Below are 14720 nucleotides of genomic sequence, written 5' to 3'. Positions count from 1 at the left end.
GTCATGCACATGATTGCTTATGTGAATCACTCCATGCCGGTGGAGGGCCAACTGGAAACAGGCATCTGTGCCTGCTCCCCTATCCCTCTCAACACGTCAGCAAAAAATTCAGTGTGACGGCGACGTGTCTTGTGACGAAGGGTAAACGAGCACTACCTGTAACTTACATACAGCCGTATCAGTACCACACATTTGGCATAGTGTCATGTGAAAATGCGCTATGTCTGTGTGGTAGTCCCCAATGTGGTTTGATGCTATTATATGGGCGGGATGAAGAGCGCCTGTTCTGGTGTCCACTCAAATATTCCACAGTCACATTGCTACGTGTGGCCGGACGTAGTATGGCCACAAAATCTGTCATCGTAATAACAATTTGCGGGATGTCCAAGAACCGTTCTGTTGAGATGTCGCCCATGATGAGACAGGTTGACGATAGTCGTTCTTTCTGGACCTCGAAGTGAAGCAACGCTGGACTAAGTCCCATGCACATGGATGCTGATTTTTGTTATTTAGGTTTCAGTACCGTTAGCGCCCGTGACAGTATCTTCACACAACTCTATGGAGACCACGTTTCACAGCCCCAGCCCAAGCTTCGTCGCTATATTTTGTAGAGCAAATTTCCACGATTTTTCCGTAGGTTTAGCTCCCATAAATGAGTCGTGTGTGCCAGATGATATTCGTCCGAGAAGTAAGCAGGTTACATATACAAATGCGATTTAGGTTTTTGTACGCTCCCTTGTACATGCACATCGTTTGTTGTCCATGACGACGACGCGATCTGGAAAACATGTTTCATTCCTATACATAGTATCTGACATCATTTATTCGCTTGGAAAGGCAAGCTTCCAGAACTATTGAAGGTTAACTAGCGAACATATCCATAGTGATTGTTTCGAAGCACACGCTACGCCTTGTTCTCATTACGTGGTCTCTAGCCGGTTGTTTGGTCGGCTGAAACAGAAAACCAGTATTTAGGAAAGTTTACGGCGAATCCCGGATATCAGTTATAGAGGTTACCCTTTGAACGGACGAGCACACCGTCCACTCTTCGTCTTCCCCATATACCTTGCGTAACCAGTCATACTCCGGTGGAAGCTTGTATCGCTTATTCGCAATCACAATGAGAACTGGCCGGGGTCGACTCTCGTATTCGCCCTGAATAAAAAATCGGCACCGTTTATTGAGGAAGATCGTCGCCCCAACTCGACTTCCTTCTCTGCGCTGTAAATTATAACGTGTTTGAAAAATTTGCTATATACTTCCAACTTGTCAACCTAAATTTGATCTGGAAGCCTGGATCAGATGGAATAAAGAACACTACAAAATTTGTAAGTTAGCGATTGAAGAGTAACCACTACAGCTTTTCAAATTAGAATTGGTGAATCCATGGTGAAGTGATCGTTGACCTAACTGAACACAGCACCGTTTCCAAAGTTAACTGTCTTGGACGACTACCCGCCGTAAAAGGTTCCCCGTTTACAGTGACATTTTTGTGCATGCTTCTTTCACCATGTTTTCTTTTTCCCTGTGCTTATTTAGTGCCTGAATTCATGTACGAGGTAAATGTATGAGAAGTCTTACGGGAAAGACAAAGCGCTTGATAGAGCGTGGAATATAACATGGTGCAATGTAAAAGTCTCCAACGTTGACGTCGACCAATGTTCCTTGGACGAGCAGAATATCCTCGATATCTGGGCTTACGACAAAGTCGTGCGCCCGCGCCAGGTCCGGAAGCAAGAAGGAGCTGAGACGGGCCTTGATTTTTTCCGTGGGCCAAGACTGCAACATCACAAAAGGTGCAACAAGTAATCTTAGGTGTTACATAATACCGCGTATTTGCTCACCTGGTACTTTGGTTGAGATTGTAAAATGAGAACGCCGAAAATATTGGCGATGTAGTACCACAGCTGGTACATAAAACTAGGCGGTTTATTGAAGATTTCGAAGGCTTCGACCACCCGTTGCCTCGGTATCACGTAAGCCTGCAATAGGTATTCTGGTTTAAACGACTTTCTTGCAAAGGGAGTTTAGTGAGGTTGTTTGCCGTAGCATTCTTTTGGCAAAGGGATTTCTTCCCCTTGTACAACACGCTTACGTTGACAGGCGTTTCTGCCGTGACACTGGTAAGGGTGGGTTCGTCGGTGACCAATCCAAGAGCTCCCAAGGTTACTGGAGCGCCGAGGTAGTCCTCAAAGTAATCGTCACTGAAGAAGAAGAGTGATGACGCAGAATTGGGCAAGGCTCCGTCGACACGGCATTCAACATTGCCTTCAATCTGTCGAAGAAACGTTCACATTACCTTCCGCACATTCAGCTGTTTAGTAGCTTACCTTTACTATGCCAGAGTAGGCGATGATAATTGGGCTTTCGCTTCCACGCTGAACGATTACTTCATCAGCATAGTAAGATACTGGTCTAAGCTGCATCTAGAAGAAATCAATGCAAGAGTCTGGCGGAAGCTGATGAAAGGATGAGGAGCACAAGCTAAATCATTGTGATAAGTAGATCGTGTTGGTGATGAACGAACATGGTGAACAACGAATGGACGTCAGTGTCATTTGCGTGCGTGCGTGCGTGCGTGCGTTTTCCCAGTCAACGCAATCCTCTGCCCATCCGCGCTTTCTTTGCGTTTATCACCGAATTAAGAGCATTGTAACGAGGTTTGCAAGAAGTTTGTGACTTAAGCGCGTTCGGAACGTGCTGAAGGCACAAACCTCTGTCTCCACAGATTACTGATACTACTCCCAAGGCGTAATTTGGAGCAATTTTGAGAGCCTCGCAATATGGATTTTGAAGCACTTCGGAGCACAGAAATATGCCTTTTGTAGTACTTTGGAGCACCCAAATATTCATTTTCGGAGTACATACTTTGGTAGCACTACTACCATGCATTGACTTGGTTTGGCATAACCTGAAACGATGGCCATTTCCCTTCCAGCGTGCATGTGCCCAATTGGTAACAGCTGTGCGGCAATTGCTGTTCTAAATAAAACCACGCGCTATTACGCGTGGTGCCGATTCTCTTCAGCAGAGAAACACACATGTAGATGTGTAATTACGAACTGAGATGACGCTGAAAAAATAAGCTCACATGAAAACAGACAGAGGGCTGAAACCGTTTTACGCGATTTTCCGAATTTGCTCGTGAAACGAAACCACGCGCGATCAATGTACAGCTTGCTGCAGAGTTAACTTGAACGTAGCTTCGCCCTGCGGAGTAGGAGGAGAGGCACCCTAGCCCTAAGTGGCACTTCGAAGAAATAAAGGGAAATAACGTTTCGACAGTCCCACAGGGGTGTCCGTCGATAGCCAGGTGGCGTGAATGATGGGATTGGGAGCCTTGCCTTCAGCTGTGGGTATCAACGCGGCGTTTGTGGCAATTATGCAAACTGTATGCTAGCTGATATCGCTGGGAACTGATGTCGTTGCCTTGTTGGCACCTATCTGGAGAGATGCGTGTGCGCCCGAAATGGTCATCAGTAGCGCTCTATAACTGAATTAGAAGGAATGACAGTGTCTGTGTTGCTCTTCCGAGCGAATTCTTGCAGTGGTTACGTTTGCATGTCGATACGTAAAAAGTATGTCGGTTCGTTACGCAAATTTTCTAGCACACAAGGTTCTGCTGAGCCTCGGAGAGCCCTAGGACAAACAACGTCAAAAGTGGCATAACAAAGAACTCAGTGTATCAGTGGGGCAGATTGGCTATCATCTGATGGGAGCACTGATAAGATTGACGGTACCGCACGTAACCGGCTCCGCAAACGGTTCCGCAACCAAGCTCGTTGAAATAGGTATATCCGCTTTAGCCACGCAGATTTCAAATGGTTTTATTGTTATCCGCTAATGAGGTTTTCATAGATCCGCGGATACGAGCCGCACCCGTGCACACTTCTCGCGATCATTATTACCAGCTTGCAGCTGGTTTATTATCAATTGAATGCATATACATGCACTTGCGTCTATTCGCATTTCTTTTAATCAGAGTATGGAAAGCTACTGATTCGTGCACACAAGATTTTCCCCAGGTAGGCGCGAACGGGGGGCAACGACATCGCTTATCGGCGATATCAGATAGCATACAGCTTGCATAATCAGCCCAAACGCCGCGTTGATAACCACAACCGAAGGCAATTAACACTCGTATTCTCCGCAATAAGCAGCGTCCCTCTAACAACAAAGCCCCTGAAACACGAGTGAGATAGTCAAAACTGGTCCAAACACTATTTTCCGTTACTTCCCGTAAGCGCCGCTTAGGGTGGCTCTATCCTCCCCTCCGCAGTGCAAAGCTGCGTTTAAGTGAACTCTGCAGTAAGCTCTTCGTGGTTGCAAGAAAATAATGCACACCATCGTCGCAAAAGGAATCGTCTATTTTGCAAGTTGTTTTCTAGTGCTGTACAATCGCTGCCTGCAATCTTTCTAGCCGCTCGTTATGGAGCAGTTAGACGCAATACTGCAGGTTTCTATCAGGATGGCGCAGGAATTTTCATTTGGCGCATGAGTGGAATCCCTGCAGATTGAAGGAACAAAAAGGGACATAAGAACACAACGGTGTGACTCCTCTATTTGCTTTCTTTTTCCTTTTCCGTTCACCAAGTGACATGATATCTAAAGTCGTAGCACAAGTAATGTGGCTTTCGTATTTAGGACGAGGCCTTACGGAATGGACGAAATTATCACTTGTCGTACCACGTTCATAACCAGCATCTACCGTCTAAGAACAAGTTTAAGGATGGGCTCAAATGCTCCTAATAACTGCAGCTGTGAATACCAGAGATACTCGCAGAACCAATATTCCGAAGAGCAAAATGAGAATCTATCTAGTAGTAGTATCTAGTATCTAGTTTGCTTTCAAACCACTAATTAAGTCTGTATCCCTCTTCCTGTTTAGTTCAAGCGTTTTGCACTTTGAATGCACTTCGAGGAGGTAGACTGTGATCAGCATCGCTTTACATGCAATACCCTGACAGTCCGGAGTCAGATGTCAGATATGTTTGTCAGAAGTCAGAGGAACGGGGGCGCAAACTGTGGCAAAAGGAAACAGTAAGGTCTTAGACGAGACCAACGAATACACAGGTAGTTGAGCATCAGGGAAATGAGGCATTCTCAGGTGATTGTTTACGTCGCAGGCTGAGATACGTACTGACGTCTCAGTGCACAGCGTCAAGCAAGAACTACGTCGGTTGTATCTAATATACTTGTCGCTAGCAAACTTTTTACAGGTAGCAACAAAGGCTAGCCGCAAGCAGAATTTACTGTAATGCGTGCTCGCACAAGAGAGGTGGCTACGTCAAGAAGGGTGATTCAAGATCTTTCTTGTGTGGTCAACTGGCTCTCGCACATGAGCTAGGAAACCGCTGTCGTGCACTAGCGCTCTTCGCAACCACCACGTTTTTCAAAAAAGTTTTGAACGAGTCGCAAAGGATCGAGAGAATGGGTCTTTGTTATTGTTGCGGCGCTCGGTTTACGAAGAGAGGCAGTTACGCTACGTATCCGTGGAAACTTTACCCTGACGTGATGGATGTGACGTATCCCGGGCAGAGCTAGAGGATGCGGAACCGAATGTTAGAACCCAGAACCACATTTGAGGGAAGGAGGGATCCTTTGCGTCGATCTTTTTGTGGAAAATCATTTTTAAAGTGCTATGTCCAGTTATTTTGCAATCGGTCGCTGCACGCTTCGTAGAGTGAATGTTTCCTTCGAACACCGGTAGTTGTTTCTGCTACATATTGGTTGGCGAGCAGTAACGAAACAATTGCATTCACTGAAACTGAAACATACTGCGAGAAACTGGCGGATGCTATCAGATCCAACCCACGGGATAACGCGCAGCACAGCGATTGGCTTGTAACTGGCAGGCATGCTGTTTGGTGCAGAAATGATGTTCATCATGCGTTGCCTTAACGACTGGTGCAAGTCCCGGTATTGATCTTCTCCGAACAATCCATCTCGTTGCATTTCCTGCCGAAAAATGGGCATCTCTCGCATTACTGTCGCATGTTACGAACCTATGTTAGCACTCGCACCAGGAGGTGCTTCAAGACGTCGTTGAGGATTGTGCGCCCTGCCTGTCGGCTCTTGAAGGCAACGGCAATGCCTGGAAAGCGCGCTTGAATCTCGACCAGGTTGCGCAGCACGAAGAGCCGGTTGTTAGTAGCCCGATTGCGGGCCTCTAGTGCAAATTCTGGGTTGTTCACGTACTTCCAGACGTTCTGCTGTACCTCTTCTTCACCAGTGATGAGTGCCAAGCTTGTCTCGTACGCAGAGTAGATCAGTTTGTCGAGATATCGGTGAACAACGTCCAGAAACCACGCCTGAACTAACTGCGTGAATAGGAACATATACAATTTTTTTTATCGTCGGAATAGCCATTGTTGGGCCTATATACCTGAATGTATTTAATAGCGTGGATAAGACGAATTGACATGATGACAATGAAAGAGCAGGCTAACGTCGGCTGCCACGCTAGGTCCCCTCCAAAATAATATATGCTGGTCTGAATCGCAAAGTGGAAGATGCATGTTGCCACCAGTACTAGATCAAGTTTGCTGTAGTTGTCCAAACGAACGAAGCGATGTCCGTAGGCCGTCACCTGGAAAAGCAGGTGACGCGGTAAGGACTGCGAATATATTTCAGCCCACTAGTTACCATGGAAATGATCTCCATGCCGAAGAGAGCAATGTAGACGCCTTCAACGACGAGTGTCTGCTCGAATTTGTCGCCTTCGGAGCTGCGAGTATTGAGCAACGTCGCCGACAGGCAGAACATGAATGTTACCGTCGTGCTTGTGATAACCAGCTCGTAGTACTTGTGCTCGAACAAGTCTATGACACGTTCCTGTAAGTTTTTTTCGAGTTGGTCCTGCAGGGTTTCGGTGTCGTCCATCATGTCCTCGCCAAAGCTGGATACAGACAGCGTTTCTTTCTGCAAAAGGGCACTTTGACTATGTTAGTTTGGCAGTTACACGGCGGCAAACACGAGAAACGAACCATCCATTTGATCCAGTCCGAAATGTCAATGAGAGACTCGATGGTGTCGCCGTCAAGGTAACTGCAAGCGGATATAAAGCAGATAAATAATCTATGTAAAGCAGATATAACGTTACAAATGCAACGGTCTCAGTAACATGGCGATGCCTTACACTTTTTTATCGAACGGGTACTGAAGAGCTGCTAGGAGACTCATCATGGTGTTCCTCTGTATCATTCCCTCCCTGTATTGCCTTGAGTAGCTTACCTATGTGCACATGTCATCCGTTAAGCAACAATAATCACATAATCCCACGCAACGTTGTAGAGTCACCTGCTCAATTCGAAGCACGTTCGCGACAGCAAACTTCTGTGCCATAGATGATGACCTATGCTCTCCTTGTCCCTTTTCATCTGGGGTTGTCGGCGCAAAGATGTTTCCCTGCAAATTATTTTCCAGGAAGAGTACATTGTAATCGTACGCAGGAGGGGTCCAGCTGCACGAACTTTATGCAAAAACTTTTGTCTGTGAACGGGGGATCACTGCATTCTCTCATAATAACCCAATCAGGGCGGGCCAGTTTGCCGACATCGAGATATTTCTGTAAGCAATACAGCTTATAAAAGGCGAGCTGCGTCTTTTTACCCAACACGAACATGGAATTTAACAACTATTAGTCTCTCTTATAGCTTACGAAGAGGAAGACGGGAACAGTCTTTTGCATAGTCCTCGAACCCCTCATGCCCCGCTACACTTCAGGTTGACACATCGCATTGTACTCTGTATTACCCATGCGCTTCTGAAGGTCTCGAAGGGATTCAAGATCATCGTACGGCGAAAAACCCATTTCCAGTCAGTTGGAAGGAAATACACATCATTCTTCTGTACTTGACTGGCCACAAACACTTGGTGCCGTAGGTAGTTAACAGCATTAGCCATAGTGCGCTGTTCCACTTCAGACACCTCAAGCACACCTGTGAAGAGATCGAAGCATCACGCACTACTCATAGAGAGAATGTCGAACAACACTTTGCTGGAAGGCAAAGTATTTCCTCTTGCCACCAATTGAGAAGGCAAGTGTTATAGGTTTCAGTGCGATAATGTAACGAACTTAGCAGTTGACCGCCTAAGTGTTACGGTTTGCTGTATAGGAGCTACTGTTGACAATGTCAGTATTGTTTCGGACTCAGAACCAGCCACAGGGAGTACGGTACCACAAAAATCAATTTCTGTTTCTACGAAATTGTTCGTTTGTCTGTTGCACGACGAGGTTCCGACGACGGATGACGACGAGGTTCTACGTGTAAGCTTACAAGACACGGTTTCGAAAGCATAGATGAAACGTGAAAACTGAGAGCAAAATAAAAGAAAACATTAGGCTACAATAGGAAACGAAAAATATTGTAATGTTACTACTTATAACTATACATTCAGGACATTCGCGGAGCATTCAGCTGAACTCTGACATCCTTAGAGTATATCTAGATTTTTTTTATACAACATCTTATTCAATATTTTTCCTATTTTTTGTGGTCCGCTCCTCATTTCTTTTTCACTTATTTAAGTCGGATTTCAGAGTAAGGTTCCTGTCAGCTAGGGGTAGTGTATTAAAAGTTAAACGTGTAGTTAGTTATGAAGTCGAAGTAACACGAATAGAGTGGATCAGTCGTCGTCCCGCGATGTTCGGTATTCCTCTGGACTAGGTAGGTGAGACACGGAGTTCTAAAGACCACGGTAGGCTGAAACTCGACTACGTGTCTGCGACGCCTCCCTCAACGCCCTTAGCTGTGCTTAGCTTATAATGAATGAATTTACTAACTCGCTTTCGGCACATCACCGGTCTCGCTCATTGTATTAGTATCTGACGACTATGGAGCACCATTGTTCATGATTCCTCGCTGAAGGGAAAAATGTGCCTACGCTGTGTGTACTCTAGCTTAGTCTGCGTCATTCTTCGGTTGAGTTAGTGATGTCCACCGCTCCACACATTGCTTATTACAATCAACGCACGTGATTTCCCTCGCCCGGAGCGAAAGAAACGAAGGATCGTTTCAAGGAGGTGGGCAAAATGGCGCAGGGTAAAGATGGGGGGCGCGCTGTTACCCGAAGTACAGGCTGTCATGGGCAGGCGCTAGGAAAAGAGACATACCGGGCAAGGCTGATGTACGTAAGACTAAAAATAGCCCACTGAAAAGTGCTTGACAGCTATGTGTTCCCTGAGTTAGGACGGGCTGAGGCAGATGGCAGGGCGGGTGGTTGTTGCACGTACCGAATCTCATACGCTCTAGTAGACGAAAGTTACGGTTCAAATTTTGTTCTGGTTACCTGGACGCTTTAACGGATTGAAACATGGCAATTGCGTGTGATGAACCGAATCAGGTCCGCGACAGGTTCCTTAGCACTTTCCTTTGTACTGAGCATAATTGAGAGCGCACAGAGACAAGGACGCCACACACGGAATCGTTCAACTAGCATCTGGTCTTACTTGGACAAAGAACTCGTCAGGAAAGTCCCGCTCCAGTGTGTGTCGCCCTTGTCCCTGTGCGTTCTCAATCATGTTCAGTCCCAACCAACACGTTCTAAACATTATCGCACTTTACTTTGTGATCGCCTGGAGCAGCGTTGTTCATGATCCGAGAAGCTGTTGTACGCTACTACTGATGACCCCCCGATTATAGGATCGAGAGCGGCAGTATACTTGTCGATCTTGCTGCTGAGCTGCGCTTCAGCTCTAGTCCTTACGTTGCAGAAGTTACCAGATTACATGAAAATAAATGATTTTACCTATTCAACTGCGCGTGCTCTGGTTTGAACCTACGCCACATAACATGGTAGATCCATTTTCCTTTTATCCCGTACACTCGCACAGACATTATCACTTCTCCATCATGTTCCTCCATCCTCAATGCGCACCTGCACAACGCACACTTCTGCTTACCAAGTAATCGGAAGACGAACCCCATGAACGTGATGTTAATCAGTTGGTTGAGGAACACGTCGCATATCAGAGGGAGAAACGTCTGAAATTTGTATCGCAGAAAGAAATATACGTGACATTCCATTTTCGGTAAATACCATTGGACACTTACCTTGCTCACGTAGTCAACATTCGTGGATGCCTGTCGATGATACAAGTAGGTCACCATAGTGATATTGAATGGTCCCTTCAAACCCATCCATACTGTGACAGCCGCTTGCCTCCATGACACAGGGTACCCGAACTGTTCGATGATGGGGAACAACGCTACTACGGAGAACAGTCTTGCCAAGGTGCGTACCCCGTAAGCTGTCAGTGCAGTTGCCACATCGTCCTTCTTGAAGAACATGAAGAGCAACTCGCCCGCGTACAAAGATGATGTATAGACGGACACGAAACCCGTTATATCGTATATAACCGACCAGTAGGTGCGTAGGAGCTGCTCGAGTTCGGTACATGCGATGAAACTGTGCGAACTGGTAACGAGTGTGTATGCAACGACTCCGTCTACACCTGAGCTGCCAACAACCTGTGGTGTTAAGAGTGTTCGGTTAACTTTCGCACGACGCACAAGCTACACGTTATAACGTATTCTTAGTCTTTTTTTCTTTTTATGGTAACTGATAACTGTTGATGGTAACTGCTTCTCAGGACTTACTTTCCTGCACAAGTACACTACAAAAGGTAATTGCGGAGACCTTTCTTTTCAGGCTGCCATACCTCAAGAGTGCAAAAGGTGATGTAGGTGAAGGAAATCAGTATGAGGATGTTACTGCTCTGACTTTGTGGGCCAACCCGCAGGGACCAGACAGCCAGTGCACCCATCAGGATTCCGCCGCAAGCTCCGAACACGTGATACATCACCACGTCATAGAACATTGCTGCGATGCCTTCCACCCCCTGAAGAAACCATATTTTATGCTACAGTTCTACGGAAACCCAATATTTTAATTGTCAACTTTTCAAATACTAAACGCTTCACTAATAAAACTTCCCTTAAATCCCTTCACCTAGCCTCTAAGCCATACGAGATTACAGCTACAACACAGTATCTGGAGTAACGTTGTCAGCTATGCAACAACAAACTTTTTTTTACCGTACTGTACTTGGACATTACCATGAACTGTCGAAGTATACGATAGCTGTGTAGAAACAACTTTCGGGAGGTAAACAATTTAACTTCAGAGTGCGCCTTCTGTTTTCTGCGTTATTGTAGCATATACTGCGCGTTCGACAGGAGGACTGCGAGTGTAGTTCGACAGGCGCAACAATAAGGTTCGTTATATCTTTATTTGCGATCCATGCAAACACGGTATGTTGTATGGTAATGGTAATTATATGGTAATTATGGCGGTTGTATGTTCACCTTCGCCTCCATCTGGTCGAGCGTCGTCCACACAAAGAGATTGTTGAGAATGGACTCTGCTTGCAGCATGGTTGTGAGGATGGGATAACGCCCCTCTTGGAAAAGGTGATCTGCGATCAGCAGCCGCTCGTTGGAACAGAGCAGTATGGCGAAGATGAGGCTGCTCTTCAGTGAGCCGTTGTTGATGTAGCTGTAGCCGTACAGAGCGCATACGACAGTGCTAATCCCCAGCGTGCCAACCGCAAAAACCACGATTTCCTTGTGGCACCGACGGAAGATGAAATGGTTCACTCCCTGGACGAAGACGAGTTACGTGCACCGGAATTTTTCATTCGCTAGAGCCTCACCTGCGTTGCATACACAGCGGCTGCTGGGATGAACATTACTAGTATATTAAATTTAGAGTGCCGAATCCACTGGCCGTTGCACACCCTGTTCTTCTGTGACATGTCTCTGTACGACATGCCAACGCCAGCCACAAACAGAAAGAGGGTGTACGGCACATGTATCGTAGGCTGCACCTTCTTGAGGAACACTGCTCGAAACAGAATTGTAAAATTCACGTGCATGAACGCGTAAAGCAGAGCAAGGCGTTTTAACCCCGATCCGCACTATTGCGTTTCAATGCGTCAGTCAGTGTTGAGTCTGTCTGTGAACCGACGCAAGCCCCTGCGAAAGCGACGGACGCATATAGGTTCGCAGAGTTCGATTTTTGGACGGAGCGGCGCCAGAAATGCCGGTCCTTGCCCCGGCCACCGTGCCGCCCGCGCTCTTACCTTCTTGTACTTCACTTTACGTAGTCGGCTCTAATAACCCTGTCACACGGGATGATTCAGTGTCATTTTCGTACAGTGCACTCCAATCAGCGATTGTAACTTTCACTGCGTGCTTGCTACACGGCTTAACTGTCACTTACGAAGGGATGGAAATTACGATAGATAAGAATAAAACGGCGGCAAAATTTTTAGGCGTGCGCTACAATACCTTCCTCGGAACGTTTCTTTTATTTAGAAACACCTCCTGTTAATCTTCTTCCAACATTAAACAAATTGGCCTCAAACATGTGCCACAACAAAAATGGCCGCCGCCAGATCGGCGAGACCGCGTACTCAGTTCTCACAGGCTATTAACGAAAGTAATTACATGTTTTTTTGGCACCATCCCACACAGTACTTAAATAAAATAAACACGATGTTGAAAATACGTGTTTAAAAATATTTAAAATATTGAGGTGTCAGGTCCTCTCGTTTCTTCTCAATATTTTTACCTGTGCCACAAAGCCTCCTGTCGTGGCTGCACACTTTGTCAGCCGAAGAAAATTGAGGTGAGTTTGGGGAACTCACTAAATTGTCAGTGCACTTTCTGCCGAGTGTCAATAACAGATGTCGTGTGACAGTACACGAACGACGCTAGATGCAAGTGTCACTCGCTGAAAGTGACACTAAATCAGACCGTCTGACAGGGGTGGAAGCCGAAGGGGTGTTCTCGTAAAGCACCGTCGCAAAAAGTGCGGACGTGAATTGGAAACCCATGCGTCTGTCACACAGAGACGCTGACAGACGAACGTATGGAAACACAATAGGCTTTAGCAGTAATTACCAACCTGCTATCATGAGAATGATGGATAAGACAACGCATTCGTACGCCTCGACCGCGACGCCACTGGAAAAAGACGAGTCCGTGTGTTTGGATCAGTATCCACAAAGCGATCAAAGTAGCTCACATAAGCACTGGGCGTTATCACGATGCACAGAGTAGAGAGAGAGGGATCCGCAGAAGACAACCTCCCGTTTTGCCATTCGCAATGTACTAGGCAGATGTAAGCACTGCTCACACACCTGGTACTCACACCTCAAGTGGTACTCACCTGGAAGAGTCGGTGACCGTCACGTTGTCAACGGGTTCATAGTCTGGCAGCCGTTCATTTTCTCTACAGCGAGAAAAAAAAATAAAGTAATAAAAAATACACAGTCAGAAATATCAGGAAACAGACGGTTCATTTCACACCCAGTTTCAGCATAGAGGATCTTACTCATCATATTCCATGGAGCTGTCGATTCAGAACGAGACTATGGAGGAAATGTGCAGTGTTCCACTCGTTCCACAGAGCGCAGTGCCGTAAGCGAAGTCAGAACGCTTCATCTTCTTCTTCTTCTTCTTCTTCGTCCCGCGGAGAATGGCCATTAGCCCCCTTCTTCTTCTTCTTCTACCTCAGGGCAATGGCCGTTAGCGACTTCAGTGTGCAAGAGCACGGGCATCTTGTGTAGTTTCATCCCATACACTTTTGTGCTTACTGGTAACTCGCAGTGTCGACAGAAAGACGATTACAAACAAACAAACAAACAAACAAGCAAACAAACGATTAAGTATTGTGCCACTAACTACTGCCCGATTTCTTTTGTTCGAATGATATATCGTATCAAGTGAGTTCAAAATGTATAATAGAAATCACATTATGATCACATTGTCCAATTATGACAAAGGGATGAACCTCCCTTCCGAAGTAAGTGCTTACAAATTCTATCATACAGTGCTGGAAAGGCATGAACACCGACACATTTCTAATTTGTGATGAAGACCTTATGCCAACATTGCCACGGATTATATTGCCTCAATGCAATGTGCACGCAAATCGTGCTAATAGTCAAGAACGCAAGCATGAGTATAATACACATGACTAGAGGTCTGCACGGGTATGTAAATCTCGACCCCCACCACACACGCAGTCTAGGTCTCTCATTCCAGAACCGCACCCGCACGAATTTTGATCCAACCCGCATTGCACATGGGACTATAACTATTGAGAAAAAGGGTAATCAAATTATCATAAGATGCTCCGGAAGTCCAGTCCTTTACCCTTTCTCTTTGGCGAATAGGCCACTGAGAAAAATCACGCCGTCCACTTTAGTTGGCTTGAGGGCTGTCCTCCTCTCTTGGAGAATACATAAGTAATTGAAAACGACCTTTCACTAGGCGCGGTTCATGCAGGGATACTGCGTGTACAAGCACAGCAGTACCTACTAACGAAAGAAACGCTTTCTCGTGGTCTACTATGGCACCGTACTATCATGGATGTGGGTTGAGCGGTTACCTGCACGACCCGTGGAGGAAACGCGGGACGCGCGACCCACATCAAGTCGCATTTTCTACCCGCAAATCTGGAAATTACGCGGCTATACGCGGGTATACCCGCACCCGCGCAGACTTCTACATATGATCAAAAAGCAGCTTAGCGCCAACATTCGAGGCACAGAGAAAGAACACACGCAACACTGTCTCTGTGCCTCGTCTGTTAGCGCTAGGCACCTCTTTGATCATGTACCAACAAGCCCAGATTTCTTCGTTATTCATCTACATACGACACCGAATCAACGGCCACATCTGCGGGTAGCGTGCACTTACTTGATAATT

General features: G+C 46.3%; 1 protein-coding gene across 2 annotated transcripts; it reads right to left on the bottom strand.

Moving 5' to 3' along the window:
* Positions 1-785: 785 nt before the first annotated feature.
* On the bottom strand, positions 786-13595 carry LOC135385942 (sperm-specific sodium:proton exchanger-like). 2 transcript variants are annotated; one of them, XM_064615580.1, is made up of 22 exons: positions 13342-13594; positions 13177-13239; positions 12913-12971; positions 11657-11844; positions 11310-11603; positions 10664-10843; positions 10056-10472; positions 9905-9986; positions 7756-7940; positions 7300-7407; positions 7139-7233; positions 6987-7047; positions 6646-6921; positions 6386-6589; positions 6024-6320; positions 5779-5958; positions 2331-2426; positions 2096-2275; positions 1845-1982; positions 1582-1779; positions 1018-1155; positions 787-951 (listed from the first exon to the last, which is right to left on the bottom strand). In XM_064615580.1, the coding sequence occupies exons 1-22, from the start codon at positions 13353-13355 to the stop codon at positions 862-864; spliced, it is 3543 nt and encodes a 1180-aa protein (XP_064471650.1). In that variant the 5' UTR covers positions 13356-13594; the 3' UTR covers positions 787-861. The 2 variants fall into 2 exon arrangements, with proteins under 2 accessions (XP_064471649.1, XP_064471650.1); XM_064615579.1 differs by having other exon boundaries at positions 786-951; positions 9905-10472; positions 13342-13595.
* Positions 13596-14720: the final 1125 nt, after the last annotated feature.

Source organism: Ornithodoros turicata, chromosome 2 (assembly GCF_037126465.1).
Source record: "Ornithodoros turicata isolate Travis chromosome 2, ASM3712646v1, whole genome shotgun sequence".
Taxonomy (NCBI): domain Eukaryota; kingdom Metazoa; phylum Arthropoda; class Arachnida; order Ixodida; family Argasidae; genus Ornithodoros; species Ornithodoros turicata.
This window is presented reverse-complemented; position numbering and strand designations above follow the sequence as displayed.